Source organism: Limanda limanda, chromosome 5, assembly GCF_963576545.1.
Source record: "Limanda limanda chromosome 5, fLimLim1.1, whole genome shotgun sequence".
Lineage (NCBI taxonomy): Eukaryota > Metazoa > Chordata > Actinopteri > Pleuronectiformes > Pleuronectidae > Limanda > Limanda limanda.
In genome coordinates this window covers 13,020,186-13,037,933 of record NC_083640.1, presented here as the reverse complement: position 1 = coordinate 13,037,933, position 17,748 = coordinate 13,020,186, and the positions used below count along the sequence as shown (strand labels likewise).

The 17,748-nt window shown below is 39.2% G+C and overlaps 2 protein-coding genes across 3 annotated transcripts; both read left to right on the top strand.

The window, feature by feature from the left end:
- Nucleotides 1-2,196: 2,196 nt before the first annotated feature.
- LOC133001752 (arrestin domain-containing protein 3-like) lies at nucleotides 2,197-8,933 on the top strand. Of its 2 annotated transcripts, none has more exons than XM_061071431.1 (7): nucleotides 2,197-2,591; nucleotides 2,708-2,777; nucleotides 3,542-3,689; nucleotides 4,854-4,956; nucleotides 5,654-5,919; nucleotides 6,010-6,104; nucleotides 8,865-8,933. In XM_061071431.1, the coding sequence occupies exons 1-7, from the start codon at nucleotides 2,327-2,329 to the stop codon at nucleotides 8,872-8,874; spliced, it is 957 nt and encodes a 318-aa protein (XP_060927414.1). In that variant the 5' UTR covers nucleotides 2,197-2,326; the 3' UTR covers nucleotides 8,875-8,933. The 2 variants fall into 2 exon arrangements, with proteins under 2 accessions (XP_060927414.1, XP_060927413.1); XM_061071430.1 differs by lacking the exon at nucleotides 8,865-8,933 and adding an exon at nucleotides 8,157-8,609.
- Nucleotides 8,934-11,345: 2,412 nt separating this feature from the next.
- Nucleotides 11,346-14,733, top strand: LOC133001536 (arrestin domain-containing protein 3-like). The gene is made up of 6 exons (XM_061071135.1): nucleotides 11,346-11,601; nucleotides 12,359-12,416; nucleotides 12,514-12,664; nucleotides 12,791-12,887; nucleotides 13,951-14,204; nucleotides 14,304-14,733. Exons 1-6 carry the CDS (start codon nucleotides 11,346-11,348, stop codon nucleotides 14,547-14,549), a joined length of 1,062 nt encoding a protein of 353 aa, XP_060927118.1. The 3' UTR covers nucleotides 14,550-14,733.
- Nucleotides 14,734-17,748: the final 3,015 nt, after the last annotated feature.

Genomic DNA, 17,748 nt, shown 5'->3' with positions numbered 1-17,748 from the left:
TTAGGCACTGAGAAGGTTTCCTTTGTTCCGCTACCAGGGGTCATGTGGCAAACAGGTGGGCACCAGGCAGCAGTGGACTAAATATAGGAAGTGCCAATGAGGCTGTACCAAGTGCCCACCACATCAAGGGGGGGGGGGGGGGTTGACTTTTAGTTTAGATATTTTGTGCATTTCATCAAACTTGATTTTGGTATTTTGATATTTTGCTTTGATTAATAGAGAGTTTGTTTGAAATCAAACACCAACTATCCTGTTGAGTTTTCATTTGTTGTTAGTTCATGTGAATGTGTTTTGTTCCATTCCCCCTTTGCGGTGTCTGGTAGGTTGACAAAGGGAAAAGCAGCTGTGCCATTAACATTTTAGGTTTTTAAATGAAACGGATTAAGTAATAATAAATTAGAAAGTTTTCCTTATTTTATTTCATTGTCTGCTTAATCTCATATTCTGTATTGATACTGTTTTGAATGCCCGTTCAACAGCATGTGGGTACAAAGTTTTGATACAAATGAAAAGTCTCCACAGGACAGTTTTTTTTATTGGGTGGTGAAAAAACTCATTCAGAAAACTCCAGTTTGTGATATCTCACATCCACCAAAGCAAAAAAACAACAACTTTGCGTTGAGACGAAACGATCCAGAAAAGAGGAAACAAACTCGGCTCTGCCCTCAGGCCAAAACATCAGGGTTCGTTTTCATCACAGATGGATAAAGGCAGCAAGAAAAACATCATGTCTGTTCATGTCATAAGATAAAACACAGCAGATCAGACCCCATAGATTAGGATCACTACACTTAAACTCTGCCGCCTGGTTGAGAAGTAAAATACAAAATGCACCAGTTTGTCATTCTAATACCACCTGGAGGCACAAGCGTGGGTAAGAGTAACAGATTCTGTTAAATTAGTCTGGTAATTTTCTTTGAGCTGTCTTTTTTTTAAATATCTATAACTATCATATTTTAGATGTGATGATTTATATTTATCGTTTAAATTGCTGCCTTGTGAAGAACCATGTCATCTGTATTTAAAAAATGTTGAATAAATAAATATAATCATCTCAATCTGTGTCGGACACGCTGGAAGTTGAATCACCTTCTTACTGGAGAACATACATTTTCTATGTAATCCTATACAAAGGAACAAAATGTTATCTAAATAACAAATCCGATAAATGTGTATTAGAAAGTGGATTGAGTTTACAAATACATTTGATAAAGGTCATTAACAAAGAAACACGAGAGAACAGCAGAACATTTTTGTTGTTGTTGACTATCTGGCAAGTCCATAGGATAAATACAATATGAGGTTGCATAATAAATATGAAGGTTTATACCTAGTGAATAAAATATGTTCAATATTATACAACTTTGGTAGTTTTCCTACCAAGGGGCTGATTCTTTACCTGTTTCTGTTGTTTGATTGTTGGTTGATGGTTCATTTTAAGCAGAATTATGGAACAATTGTTGGAGATATGGGCCCTGGGTCTGGGAATAACCCATTCAATGTTGGTGCAGATGCAGGTTAATGATAGGATGCAGGCTTTGTTTATTTAACTTACATTTTAATTGCAACACAGGAGAATTTTCAAGATAGGATATACACTTCAATCCAGTTTTTAAAGTTTTTGGTGAGATCCGAAATCAAAAAAATCAGATCAATAGATAGACAGACTGACAGACAGACAGACAGACAGACAGACAGACAGACAGACAGACAGACAGACAGACAGACAGACAGACAGACAGACAGACAGACAGACAGACAGACAGACAGACAGACAGACAGACAGACAGACAGACAGACAGACACAGACAGGTAGGTAGATAGATAGATAGATAGATAGATAGATAGATAGATAGATAGATAGATAGATAGATAGATAGATAGATAGATAGATAGATAGATAGATAGATAGATAGATAGATAGATAGATAGATAGATAGATAGATAGATAGATAGATAGATAGATAGATAGATAGATAGATAGATAGATAGATAGATAGATAGATACATTTGTATTTTTTATTGTCTCCCCTTATTTACTGTGTGACATTGACTGAAATCTTCAGCCTCCTCTTCCTCTCTGACAGACACGCCCACCCTGGCCCTGGACTGTGTGTTGAGGCCCCGCCTTGAATCAGGGCTGGGGCTGCTTCCTACACTGCGCATGCTCAGTCTGACAATCTGTTGTTTGTTTTTTGGAAGCTGTCAGTAACACAGTTTGTATCTCTGATCATTGAATAAATTATAAACATTCCTCCGGATTGTCTCACTGCAGGGGAGCGTGCTTTTTTAAAACTTTATAAAGAACTTAACTCGGGTTGTCACCATGTTGGAATCGAGCATCAAGAACTTCAACATCAATTTCAACGTAGCGAGCGAGGGCGCGACATTCCGCAGTGGGCAGCTGGTCTCAGGACACTTCACCTTCGACCTGAGCAAGAAGACCAAGATCACCGACATATCGATGCGTCTGAAGGGACAGGCCCACGTCCACTGGTCCACTGGTGGAGGGAAGAACAAGAGGAGGAGACACTTCAGTGGAAACGTCACCTACTTCGACCTGAAGAGCGTCATCCTGCAGGAGAACTCAGGTCTGACCCCCGATCAGCCCTTGGCTGTGCTGTGCACTCACCGAGATGTGGTTTGGATGCCGTGCACTTCCCAGATACGTTTTAGTTCAGTGAACTTTTCTTTTTCTCCCTCACAGCCACGGGTGAGTCGGTGAAACTCCAGCCTGGCAGGCACATGTATCCGTTTACATGTCAGATACCTCAGGGGTGTGTATGTGTGTGTGAGCTGCCCCCTGTCCTGGTTACTGGAGGGATGAGACTAAGAGGGAAACAATCTCTATAACAATCTGATGGTATGGCTGGAAAATTATATCAAGATTTTCACATCAGTCAATATCGATAATACCACGATAAAGGTCACATTAAAAGGCCATGCTGATGAAAAAATAACCTGACTTGTAATTTTAGGGTGTAAATCCTAATGCCACAAGAATAAAGACGTAACAAGGTAAAAAGGTCGTCATTTACCTGAAATAAGTTGTAATGTTACAAGAATAAAGTCATAATTCTCCCAGAATTTAGTCGCAATACTAAAAGAACAAATATTTTTACAAGAAAAGTCACGATGTGACAAGAAGAAAGTAGTCATGTCACCAGGAAAATTATTTTACGAGACGTTGAGAATAATTGTTTAAGGCTATATCATTTTACAGAGGGAATATCAGATGATCGGGCTGTGCTCTGTGTTAAAATGAGGAATTTAGAGCAACTTTGTAAGTTATAAGCATAGAAGTTTCAGGAATTTAAAAAGCTTGTGTAAGAAACTGTCTTTGCCGAAGGAGACAAACACAGATTGATATTGTTTTAGTGTCCAGCCCTAAGATGCAGAGCCCATGGTTCATCAGTCCCGTTCTCTCCCCCTTGGTCTCATCCTTTTAGATACTGTACTTTCCCCAGAGTTGAATGAATCTCTATTTCTCTATATCCAACATCTAATCTTTGCTTTTTTATTTGTTTTTACTTCAATGCAGAGACTTCCCCACGAGCTTCAAGGGCCTTCATGGAAAAATAGAGTATATGTTAACCGTGAGCATCAACAGACCTTGGCACATGTCTAAGGACTTTGTGACTGAGTTAAACTTCCTAAGCAGCATCAATACCGACCATCCAGAGCTGAGGGTAAGTGAGCCATGAGCAGATAAAACACCCAAAGGGCTGCTGGGTCATTATTAACCCCCATGTTCGTCCTACTCTCTCGGGTTTTGGTTCATTTTAGGACACAATTTTACAGCATTTTGACATTCTATCGAAAAGCAGAGATTGGAACCACCAGCATTAACAATAATACTGTTACTGGAACCTGCTCCACTGAGCCTTCACATACAGTGGCTGCTTTTGACGTGTCAAAATGAACACGTTTACACACCAGACCATGACACCGAAAGGAAATATATCTGAAAAGGCATCATCATTAAATCAAATCATTAAAAGGAGTCAGTCCATACAGGGTTTAGGTTAGGGTTTTAACTGTGTTAAGTATGGGGACTACTTTTCCCGCTATGCAATGCGAGAAAGACATGATGGAACAAGTACTCCTAGCTGCACACATTGAAACTAGCATGGCACAAAGAAGAGGGCATACCTCTGCCAAGGCCCAGCAGCCTCCTTCGGGTGCTTTCACACCCACCTTGTTTGGCAGAGACCTTCACATTGTTCAGTTGCATCCAAACTAAATGATCAGATGTTAAATACCTCTGACCACGGTCCGCACCAGAGAGACAAAAGTCCAATCAAAAGAGGTGGTCCGGTCTACATCAATCTGAGCCATGATTTGGAGCGGTGGCAGTGTGAAAACATTTTAATTGATACATATATTATATTTTTATTATTATTTTTGGGGATAGCAGTACAACTGCAGGAAGTTGTGACAGCGTTAAAAAGTAGAAGAAGAAAAAGACGCAGTAGCGGCTCGCAGGATTGTTTGCAGTCGTCACCTCCTGCAAGATAATGATCAAATGTTTCAAAGACTTACAGGTGTGACAGCGTACTTTAATTCAATAGAGTCACACTAAACTGCGTACACAACAATATTTTACTGAGAAAATAAATACTACATCCACCCTGCCCAAACCTTGAACGCCCATCCCTACACCAAGTGTCATGGAAATCCATTACAATCAAACGGACTGGGTTGAAAACCAAAGCCTCCTGGTGGAGTACACCCATTCTGCAGTCGCAGTGTGGTTCATGTGCAGTGGTGTGTGTGTCGGATCATTTGTCTGGCAGTATGTAAAATCTGTTGATGTCTGCTGCACCTGTTTACGACGCTGGTCTTTTCCACAGGCTCCTCTCTCAGGCTCCAACCAAATGACTCTGTGCTGCCTGTGGTGTGCCTCACCTCCTATCACCATGACAGTCAGTGTGGAGAAGAAAGCCTTTACTCCTGGTACTCCATCCACCCATCTATCCTAATACACACACATCCATCCATCCATCCTAACACACATCCATCCATCCATCCTAACACGCACACATCCATCCATCCAAACACACACCCATCCATCCATCCATCCTAACACACATCCATCCATTCATCCTAACGCACACACATCCATCCATCTAGCCATCCTAACACACACCCATCCATCCATCCATCCTAACACACATCCATCCATCCATCCTAACACACATCCATCCTAACACACACACATCCATCCATCCATCCATCCTAACACACAAACACCCATCCATCCATCCTTACACACACACATCCATCCATCCATCCATCCATCCTAACACACACCCATCCATCCATCCTAACACACACACATCCATCCATCCATCCTAACACACACACACCCATCCATCATCCATCCATCCATCCTTACACACACACACACATCAGTCCATCCATCCATCCATCCATCCTAACACACACACACCCATCCATCCATCCTTTCACACACACATCCATCCATCCATCCATCCATCCTAACACACACACATCCATCCATCCATCCTAACACACACACACGTCCATCCATCCTAACACCCATCCATCCTAACACACACCCATCCATCCATCCATCCATCCATCCATCCATCCATCCATAACGAAAGCCGTGTCTGTTTTTTGCCTCCAGGTGAAACGGTGAAAATAATTTGTGACTTCAGTAACGGTTCATCTCGCACAGTCACCTCGAAGGTGAGGCTGCTGCAGAAGCAAACCTTCCACACCAACGAAAGGGTCCATACGAGGATGTATGACAAGAACTTGGCATCAGGGATCGGGCAGCCCATCGACGCACACACCTGCAACGTGCACACTGAGATGATGGTCTTGATTCCGCAGTCTGCATCACTATCCATCTCTAACTGCAGCATTGTGGTCCTTAGTTATATCATCGAGGTTGGTGCTAATCAAAGGCTGAACGCTGGACGTAATGATCTGGAAACAGATGTGCAGCGTTGACTGTTCTCTTGTTTTGTTCCCCTACAGGTGAGCCTGACAGTGTGCTCTGGCCCTGACCTCACCGTTCTGTTTCCCATCATCGTCTGTGATACCCCTGTTCACCCTCAAGCCCTTCCTTATGTGTGAGTAGATTCAGATGAATATGATGAAATGCCAACATACTACAATTCCTCGCTCGGCCCTGTGACTGGGGAGCCTTTCAGTATTTCTCAGGGTCTTCGTATAGGGCTCACCACACCAGGGAAGACCTTTGCCTTTAAGATTTAAATTTTTTACTGCTGTTTGTGTAAAGATTACCTTTGTGTTTTTGTATGATCTGTTACATTTGCAAAAATCTCTTATGCTCATTTTGACTAGCTCCATTTGCCAATTATAGTCTTCCCACGATCGCAAAATAAAATAAAAACATTTTCAGTAAATAAGAGGCAAGGACACGTTGCTCTCCAGAGTTCTGCTTCTTCTGGAAGAAAAATCACGAACCAATCATATAATTTCCTGATTTCTTTAATTTCATCGTCCACAAAAGAGGCAATTCTCTCCATGTAATTGTTGCTCTTGCTTTGGAATAGACACAGTTTCTGATGAAACTTATACTAAATAACAAGATGCCCTACATTGCTCATTTCATCTCAGGCAACAGGCTGATCTTGTGGTATTCCTTGTCTAAAATGAAACATTTATTTTCCCTTAATTTATTACTTAATTCAAGAAATATCTTTGTGTGGCCTTAATACATTTTTTTATCTGTGATTATATTTATATATGTTTATACTTTTAACTAACACCTGTGTGGGCAAAGAAAGGTTTTGAAATTGTCGCTGTTGGTTAAATCTGTGGCAATATTACAATGTAATACATTAATGTCATTTTTAAAGTGATATACACCAAAGTGCTTTGTTTATACCGCAAGTGACTCTTCATAGTATCACATATTACCAGAGGTGTAAAGTAACAAATTACATTTACTCACGTTACTGTAATTGAGTAGTTTTTTCGTGTACTTTGTAATTTTTTGAGTAGTTTTTGAAATGGGTAATTTTACTTTTACTCAAGTAGATTTTAACCAAAGTATTGTACTTCGCTACATTGAAAATTACATCCGTTACTGAGTAAAACAAAAACATAGTTCAGGGCGCAAGGCAATTCTCACTGCAGTGGTAGATGCTGCATAGAGTGGATGACGTCCCCTAACGTGCACGTTCAACATATGAAAACTGATCGTAAAGTTCACTGTTCGTGAAAAATATGCGCGATAGGCACAACACTGCACAGGGATCCACTGCGGAGGGGCTGCAGAGCCGCAGGCTGCAGACCCCTGGCTACGGCGAAAGAGCGGTTTGTTTACTGCTCCGCCATTAAAGAGATGCGGACGTCAAAACATTAGTTCGGCTATAACATTAGATCCGCCTCGTATTTTCTCCTCCCGGTCGCGCGCCTGTTATGCCTCCGCGCCGCACCGGTTGGGCGCACCATACAGTTTGAGAATCACTGCGCTACACAGGGGCGGCCCTAGCACATTTGGTGCTCTATGCAAGCTTCACTCCTGTCCCTCCCCCCTCCCCCTTCAAAAAAAAAGTTGAAAACCGGAATTGCAACTTTCAGACGGTATTTTGAAGGAAACATTACGTAACGTTTTAGCTAGACCTCAGATAATATGAGCGTGTTCACCGTTCAAATTCATTATTTGTCATTAAGTTGCGTTCAGTTCAACGTTCTCATAAAAATGAACGTGGTCAATGAACGCGTTCCTGCACAACACTGCCTGAAAGTCAATAGCCTACTGGCCTACCTGCCTGCGGGTGACTCTTCAGCTGTGCTGGATTGCTGTTCACTGCAAAGTGAACCCGGATGAGCTCTACTCACCTTGAAAATAAGCTGCTGCTCAAACTCAACAAGAAGTTTGTAGACTAGTGCTCGAAAGGTGGACCAAAGTTTAACCAAAAGTTTAAATATACAGTGGGACAGCGGCATTTTAATTTTTTATTTTAGCTGTCATGTGGTTCATGTCTTGACATGTCCTCCCAAAAGTTCTTAAATGTTGTGTTGACATGTTAAATGTTTAATGTTTGACATGTTTAATGTCATTGCACTTACATTTGTAAAGATCTCCTTTAATTAAAAATAACGGTTTTTGGATTGGATTTATGACCCTTGTCCTTTTTTGCACTGTACAGGAGCGGCCCCCATCATGAACTACTTTTTACTTTTACTTGAGTAGATTTTTAGATGGGTACTTTTACTTGTACTTAAGTAAAATTTCATCAAAGTAAAGGTACTTTTAGTTGAGTACAATATTTCAGTACTTTTTACACCTCTGCATATTACCAAAGGCATAAAACTTGCTTTGTGGAAACTGTCTGAAGCATCTTACTGCCATCACACAAGATATTATACAGTTATCTCAGCATGAGTGTGTATAAATGTATGTGTGTGATTATTGCCAATGTTTACAGGACATGTATTCCTTGTCAATATAAGACTGAGTACACTGAGGTAGGAGGCAACATATGTTGTTATATGTTATTGCTTTTTATTCAAGCAGCTGCATTGTTGTTAACGTTATAAAAAAGTACATTAGAATATGTTATTGTACGTATTGAGTTTTTAAAAAGGTTGATAATCACCAACTTCTGATATCTGTCTGTTTTTGTTTTTGTGGTTGATGACTGAGAGCAGCTTTGCACATCACAAACCTTTTACTGGCTTTAGTTCACTGTGTGTTCTCATCATCTCAAGGTGCTCCTTTTAACTTTAATGTGCACATCTCCACAGTCATATAGCTGGTGAGCATACTGCCTAGCTTCATCTGCTGCTGGACCTTAACCTCAGTGCCTGTTGTTCACTATCAACCACCCCACCCCTTCTTTTGTTATTCTTAACAGAAAGCGATAAACCTCTCAATGAGCTCTGAACAATTCTAATACCACGCACACATTGCACTTACATTGGATGAGTCATCTGGTGACTTCAACCCCAGCAAAGAGCAAACATCAGGGACATCACTGCAAAAGGTGAAGAAACCAGTGGCCCGAAGGCAATGTGTTTTCACAATGCAGGTCTGTCTGCCTTCAAATTCTTGTGAACATGATATCTCTAGTATCTGGGGCAGTAATTATTATAGTTACCATAAGGCATTTTCGATGGAGGACCATACATGACTTAAGTATAAATAAATAAATACAGAAATAAATAAATAAATACAGAAATAAATAAAAAAAGAAATAAATGAATTATTACAGAAATAAATACATTAATACGTTAATAACAACAGAAATGTCTAAACAAATGTCTTAAATATATTTCCACATTTATTTATTTATTTATTTATTGACTGCCCTCATTTCAGTCTCGTATGCTAATGAGAAAGGCGGGCCTAACCGCAGTCTCATGCAGGATTGGTCACAGGAGTGTGATGATCCAGTCCTTCTACTTCTGCCTTTCAATGCTGACTGGTGTCCAGCAGCTGTTTGCAGTGTTAAGCCGGTTCACACTTAAAATTAACTAGTTCAAGTTCAGAGGGTTAGTTCAGGTCATTTTTTATTGGGATGATTAAGGTGTCAGTAATCCTGACTGTGAGCGTCACGTCTCGTGTTTTACTGAGCACAAGGAGAGAGCAGAGAGGAGGAGGAAGCAGAAACTCCTGCTCGGAAAAAAACAAGCCTGCAGCTTCTGCTCTGCCCATGAATCAGCTGATCTCTGAGCAGATGTGACCAGAGAAACTCGGTGTTTTCACTGTTTCCACTGTTTAACAAAGTCACTGAGCGGTTGCTTCGCGGTGACGAACTCAAGTCTCAGTCACTGCTTCTTTCTCTGTGCGAGTGTGTGGCACTGAGGGGGGCGGAGCCACGGGGCCTGTGTGTGCGTGTGTGTGTGTAGCTCAGTTGACCAATCCTGCTTGAGACTGCGGTTAGGCCCGCCTTTCTCATTAGCATACGAGACTGAAATGAGGGCAGTCAATAAATAAATAAATAAATGTGGAAATATATTTAAGACATTTGTTTAGACATTTCTGTTGTTATTAACGTATTTATTTATTTATTTATTTATTAATTTCCCTTTTTATTTCTGTATTTATTTCTGTATTTCTGTTTTATTTCTGTATTAATTAATTTATTTCCTTTTTTATTTCTGTATTTATTCATTTATTCATTTATTTCTGTATTTATTCATTTATGTCTGTATTTATTTATTTATACTTAAGTCATGTATGGTCCTCCATAATTTTTTGGTTACTATATAAATTAGAATTGCAATCAGATGAGCGGATACCTCTACCAAGGCTGAACAATTTTACTCATGATGATAGCTCTAGAAATGTAAAAGAAAAATAGAAGGGGTCTGATAAGTGATTAATCTGTCATTAAAACCCCCTAAACAATTAACATTCTATCTAATCTATTTTATTCTTAACTACTAGTACCACACAGTATTAAATAGCAAAATAACTAGGAAGGTGACAGTTAACAATAAAAACTAATTTATGAAATCTAAAAATAAACAGCAATTAGATATACATCAGTATAATACTGTTATATATAATTATTAATATATAATTATTCCCTTAAAAAAAAGGTGAAAACATTTTTCTCATTACCTTCTTCCAGGTCCCATTCCTTTATTAAGTTTGGTGGAAATCAGTTTTGTAGTAAGCCTGTTAAAGATTAAACCAACAAACAAACATAACCTCCTTTTCAGAGGAAGAGAAACTTTGCATACTAAGAAACACCGACTAAAATAATATGTACATATGATGAGGAATTCCTACATGTTTTTCTGTTATGTTATACAAACGTTCTCTTGCAGTAGTCATCCTCACATCTTTAGATACCAGGTGTACTGCTGATGGGCCTCCCTTCATTCCTCATATTACTCATACTTTCCACTAACATTATTACCCCACATGATGTGTTGCGTATGTTAAACACGCCCACACAACGAGATGCAGCAGCAGCTTGTAATATGCTACAGCCATTTAGACAAATGGTGTTGTTGAACCATTGTTGATTTATACAAGAAACATAATATATATATGCATATATATATGTATATATATATATATATATATATATATATATATATATATATATATATATATATATATTCATATTTATATATATATCCCTCTATTTACTACATTTTTTTCATCCCCCAGAGCAACATTTATATATTTACAGCCAGTAATTCTGTCTGGCTGTAAATAAGCTGATCTACTGTGCTGTGGTTTAATCATTATCTAAAACTTCAGAGTTTATCTATCTGCAGAGACGCACCTCACACACAGGATATAAAATCTGTCCTCTCTGTCTCCACCTGGAACTCACTTTGTACTCAACACTGTGCTTGGTGGTCACACTTTATACATGATGCCAAACAGTGTGAAGAGTTTTACAGTGGGAATTAATCCCATATCCAAAAGCGAAGTTTTCACCAGTGGCGATCCACTCACAGGACAGATCTATCTGGAGGTGGCTGAAGACTGCAAAATCAATTCACTCGTCGTGAAGCTGAAGGGAAAAGCAGAAGTGCTATGGACCGAACATTATGGAAAAACAATCGTAACATACCACAACAAAGAGAAGTACTTCAGCATTAAACAATCTCTCTTTCAGGAGGGTCCCGGTGAGTGTACTTCTCATCTCATTCACAGGAGAAGTAACCTGCTAAAATCTGTTTTTTTTTTCCACAGCGTATAATGGATATGGGGATGTTACATAAGAATGATTTGTTAAGATATGAAAGTTTATTTCCTCTTTCATTTTTAGTTTTAAATATCACATATAAAAGTACAGTTGCTTTGCTGCTGTTTATCTACATGTATCTCTCTTACACGGTTTCTGTCTCATCTCATGCATATACTTGTGTAGTATTTATTTTATTTCATGTTAAATACATACACATAAAAACTAGAGGGGCACTCAGAGAGCGTAAACCTCCACCAAGACCCAACCGTCCCTCATGAAACCACATTTAAAATCAAAAGATCTACGTTTTTATCTGGATCTGCACCAAATGATACACATTCATTAAAATCTATTCTCTGAGAAATCAAGAAAAATGTCATGTCTCGCAATTTTGGAGAGAGAAATAATCAACATGGATTAGAAGGAGTTTGTAAAGTCAAGTCCCTGACTGACCTAAACTTGAAGTTTTATGAGATGCCATGTGATTTGAATCAATCACACCGAAGCAGTTGTAAAAGGAACAGTTGCTCTTGAACTTTGTATCACTTCTGTCATCCAGACCCTTCAGGGCAATTAATGTACACTTCTACCATTTAACATTAGCAGCCATGCTTGGCTGCCAATGTATTCATTAATTTATTTAAAAATCCTGCTTTAATCAGTGGTGGTCACTTAGTTTTGTTGTTGTTTTTCAGGCGCCACTGTCGGCCCAGGCTACCATGTCTACCCATTCATCTTTCAGATTCCAGCACAGTGAGTCGATAATTATAAAAGAAACCATTGTAAATGTAATATAATACATTACTGTTGTGACTCTCTGTTTTGTACTCTGTGTTGTCATGTCATGCAGAGAGCTGCCATCCTCCTTCAAAGCAACCCACGGAAAAATCGTGTACACGGTGGAGGTGGTCCTCAGCCAGCCCATGAAAATGGACAGTAAAGCTAAGGCTCAGTTCACCCTCATGACCAAAGGAAACCCACACAGTGAGGAATTGCTGAGGGTACCTACATTAAAACACACACAAACACGGTTATGAATACACATCCACCGTGTTTTCCTGTTTGACTTTGACACAGTAATGACAATTAACACTGTCTCTGACTAATGTGCCTTTTTTCTTTGTTAGATCCCACAGCACAGTACCATCGATAAGAAGATGAACCTCTTCACATCAGGAACAGTGGGCATGGATGTAAATATTGCACAGACAAGCTTCCGCCAAGGTATTAAATAATCCGTTCCCTCATTCACACAGATTATCTTATCAACAGGTTGCAGTAAAACATCAAATCTTCACAGCTGAACCATGTGTATCTCAAAGTCCCTTTTCGTCATGGAACTTTTTTATGGTCCGAAGATAAGGCCATTTATTTTCATATAAATAATAGGTTTATCCATGCTTAGTATTAAAACAAACCTTTACTGCATTCACACCTCAGCTTCACATTGTCTGGTCTGAGTGGCCGTCATAAACAAATGATAGTAAAGTTCGGTTAGAGATTGGTATTTAACAGATGAGTAATGTGGTAGCTTATGAAACCAGTGCTGCTGTTTGGCTTAATTTAGCAGTTGTTTACATTTTTGTCACTCGTAGATAACGAGTCAGCTGTTCAATAAAAGTCACACGGACTAGCTGCAAGTATTTTTTTTCTGAGTTAAGAAATGTTTTTATATATAAAATTCAGTTTTCTCATTTGGGATTTCAGCTCCAGAGACACACGCAGTAACAGACCAAACCTGCTCTCAGATTTGAACTGAACCTGCCAGCCTCCTAATAAAATATAAGGACAATTGAGCCCAGGTTACAGTACAGCAGGAAAATGCCCTGAGAATTCCTAGCGAGCGAGGGGGTGTGCCGATGACATTTCTAACATGAAACGGACACAAAACTGAAATAAAAAGAAATGCACATATGACCGGACGAAAAAGAGGAGCCATTCACTCCGAAGAAAATGTCAACTTTGCAAGACAGCAAAATTCCGGAGCTTTTGGCTATAAGGGCTGGTGTCGATATTCTGTAAACTAAAACTTAAATTGTATTTATTTTCGCAATGATATACCTCAGCCTCCTGAACGCATTGTCCTGTTGTGAACAATCTCCTGTCTTGACATTAGACGTTTTTACCAGTGGCTCATCGTAGCTATTATATGTTTTGAGATAAGACTGGGTTGTCTCAACAGTGTTTATTGACTTTCGTCATTCGCAGTGCCACGCTCGAAAGTGTAATGGAATGCGCCATCACTTGTGTGTGTCAGCAAAACCATAAGGGCTGCTGTGTTTTCCAGGTGAAGGCATCAAAGTTGTGGCCTCCATTCAGAACAAGTCATCTCGTGACATCAGGCCCAAGTACTGCTTGTACAGGAAATACAGCTACTTTGCAAAAAAGAGGCGAGTCGAAACCAAAGACATCCTGAAAGAAGTGGGCGAACCCATTCCGCCTATGGCAGGTCAGACTGTCACCAGGATCATCACCATCCCTGCCTACACGTGTGCGTCCATCTTGAACTGCAGTGTCATCAAAGCCGAGTACAGACTCAGGGTAATGTCTCCCTTTCCAATAAGTGTCTGTGCATGTCTTCATGGCAACAGGGCTCCTTGACCCGAATAATCGATGCTGACTTTTTCTTCCTAACCACAGGTCTATCTGGATGTTAAATATGCTTCGGACCCCGAGATCAAGTTCCCTATAATCATCCTGCCTGCTTCACAGGGGCCTGATGATGAGAGGCCGCCCCCTGCATATGGATTTGATGGGTATGCAAACTCAAGCGTAGGGACCAATTTCCTACAAAACGCAACTGCCTTGGACCCATCTGCTCCACCTCCACCCTATGGCACATATGCAATGTACCCCTCACTGACTGGTGCTGCTGGGAAGTACTAGATTCTCAAATACATATAATGTGAAGTGCGCAGAGAAGTTGTTTAATTCACGACATATCACGTGACTCTAATAAGTTAGGGTCTACCACTCACTGTAAAGTATTTACTATGTTTCTGCTTAAACCCTTTTACTCAGACAAGTGGAAAGAATGTTACCTGCAAAACCCTGAAGATAATCTTAAATTGTTGGTTGTTGTAGAAGCTAAAATGTAGAAAATGTAATGTAATAAAATACAGTATTGGTAGTATACTACATTCCAGTGTTCCAATTAAGCTTTAGCTCCTGTATCACAAATAGGATGTGGTTGCTTGTAAATACTGTAGCTTTCTTCACTTTATTGTATTGTTATATGTTGAATGACAATTTCTCAACTTTCTGCATCTGCATATTATGAACCACAGAAAATGCCTTAGACTAGCTGCTATTACATAAACTATACGTGGAAAAACTATTTTCTATTGCTCCTTAATCCAATATTTTACTCCAGTGAGCACAGAAGAAAATGTAGTTTCCATTCTTTCCATATCTATTTCAGATGACGTATAGATGTCATATAAAAAAATCCTTTATATTGTCTCAGGGAATAAAGGCACCTCTGTGGATCCATAAACTGCTCTTATTTATAATTATTATGACGTATTGTGCCTATACCCCAATCAGTGACTTTTAGATTATGTCCCTAATCATATTTATATCATACTTTTATCACACAGGGTCAACATTACAATGTTGGACAAGAATAAACCAGTAAGCTCAGAAGTGCAATAGTTAAATTAAAATAGAAGCACGGTAGAAAGAGCTTACTATAAAAAGTCCAAAAAACAAATCTATACACATTCAAAGTGCAGTGTGAACTTCGATACAAATGTATAACAACTTTAACTGTAGGGAGTCTGTGTGAATAGTTATTGTACATGTGTATGTATAGTTAGTTCACTGTGTGTTTATCAGTTGTTTCACATTTGAATGAATCAGTAAATCAATAAAAGCTTCAAATTGTCTCTGTTATTTGCTGACATATCCTGGAAATGTGTTAACGGAACACATGTGTGTTGACGTTGACACACACAAACACGCACACACCCACACCCACATCTTTTCAACAAGTCATTTCAGTTCAAGGCAGTCCATACAATTTGTTTGCAGGCCAAATACATCACTCACTTTGTGTGAAAGGGCATTTAGAGCCTGACAACCTCCTTTGGTCTCGTTACCTGTCACGTGGTTCGTGGCTGGTTTCTAAACAAGTGCTGAAGGTGGGCGTGGCAGAGGGTCATGTCAGGTGACAGCACCTGGACTCCATCTGGCCCCTGTGTGCCAGGGGAACCGATATTAAAGTCTCAGTCAGAGCTCAATTGTTTTTCTCCACCTTTTGGGGTTAGTGGTTGGCTTGTGTTTTTGTACCACACACCATTACAGTCACATTGTCTTACTAATGCAGTCACCAACCATGCTGATATGACTACATACACCATTGTTAGTTTTAGATATCCTCCGTATATTAATTATTACATAATAATAATTTGTTGATTGTTATTTTCAGTATGTCTCCATCTTTTGTCATAGCCTCCCGTTTGGTTTGTGACAACCTGTTCTGGTTTTTAACTCCTTTCTCTTCATTTATTGTGCACGTGTTTTGAGTTCAATAAACCACAGTGACATCTCCCATTTGCTATAAAAGCCTGGTATGTTTGCATCTTGGCAGATTGCTATTATTAGGGTTTTCCACGTAGTAAGCGAATGCTTCTCCTTCATTCATTCATTAGCAGAACATATGTGTGTAACAAGCAGAGTGTATGCCTAGGTGCTATGTAGATGCATATCAAACAATCTTTTCCTTTTTCATCCCAGAATTCAGAAGATCTGTCATATTGCAGCAGAAGCATTAGTAAAATGTAATAAATACAAAGAAATAAAAACAGGGGCAATCTTTAACTATAATGAAATATAGGAATGGCAATAATACATTGTAAACAGGACAAATAGTGTGTTGGAGTGGGAATGCACGTGACAATGTTGCAGTTACGGGGACAAATTGATTGCATAAACGAATGCGTTTTGAAATTTTACCTTAGTCAATCAGTAGTGCAATAATGTGGATCATGTAATCTGGGGAAACTCGTGGTTGAACATTGTAATAGGTGCAGGAACTAACTACTATAACTCTTCCCATCTTGCACCACTGAGTTCAGGTTTGGTCAAAACTGCAATCACTTTCCAGTGTGTGGAGATAACAATGGACCAACATCACGCCTGACCACACCTCATTTTAAACCAAACACCAAATCCTGTAAGGGATTACAGAATTTGCTATTTGATCAAGGTGGGAGCTGGAAAATAACTGAGTCTCTTTACCTCATGATTGTTACTGCTTTGTTCCTTCAAGGTGGTTATGTTCTCATATGTGTTTGTTTGTTTGTTTGTTTGTTAGCATGATTACACAGAAACTACTCAACCGATTAACATGCAATTTCGTTGAGGGGTGTGGCAATTTGGATCAGAGTTCCAAGATTTATTTTTCACTTTCCTTAACATTAGCGTTTTTGGATTTATCTTATCTTTGCTTATCTCATTTCATCTCATTTCATCCAATTTCATCATCACATTGTATCGCATCATTGAGTAGCGTAACGGACCATAGGGGATCTTAACGTAGCATAGGGTATCGAGGTATCTAATCTGTCTTATGTTATTTTATATCATCTCAACTCATGTTATCTTATCGTATCTTATCTTATAATATACTGTATATTTTCTTAACCTACCTTTTGAATCCTACTTTTGTATTTTTTCAGTTTGCAGTTTTGTTACTTCACTGGTAAGGAACGACCATTAAGGATATCCCACCAACTATTATCTTAAAACAGACAGGAAATGAATTAATGTATGGTACAGGAAATAACATATGTCCAACAATTAATGTCTAACAATTAATGAGTGAATGAGTGTTATAGGAAATAAGATATATCTTATAATAATTAATAAGCAGTATAGGAAATGAGATATGTCTATTAATTAATTTCAAAGATGAATGAGTGAATGAGTGGTATAGGAAATAAGATATGTCTAATAATGAATGAATGAGTGGTTTGAGGGGAGGGAGTAGACATCTTCTCGCGACCTCCTCAAAATTAGGACACACCCACTGAAGTTGTTGTGCTCCTTCTCTCGGTTCAGACAGTTGTGTGTGTGTGTCTGT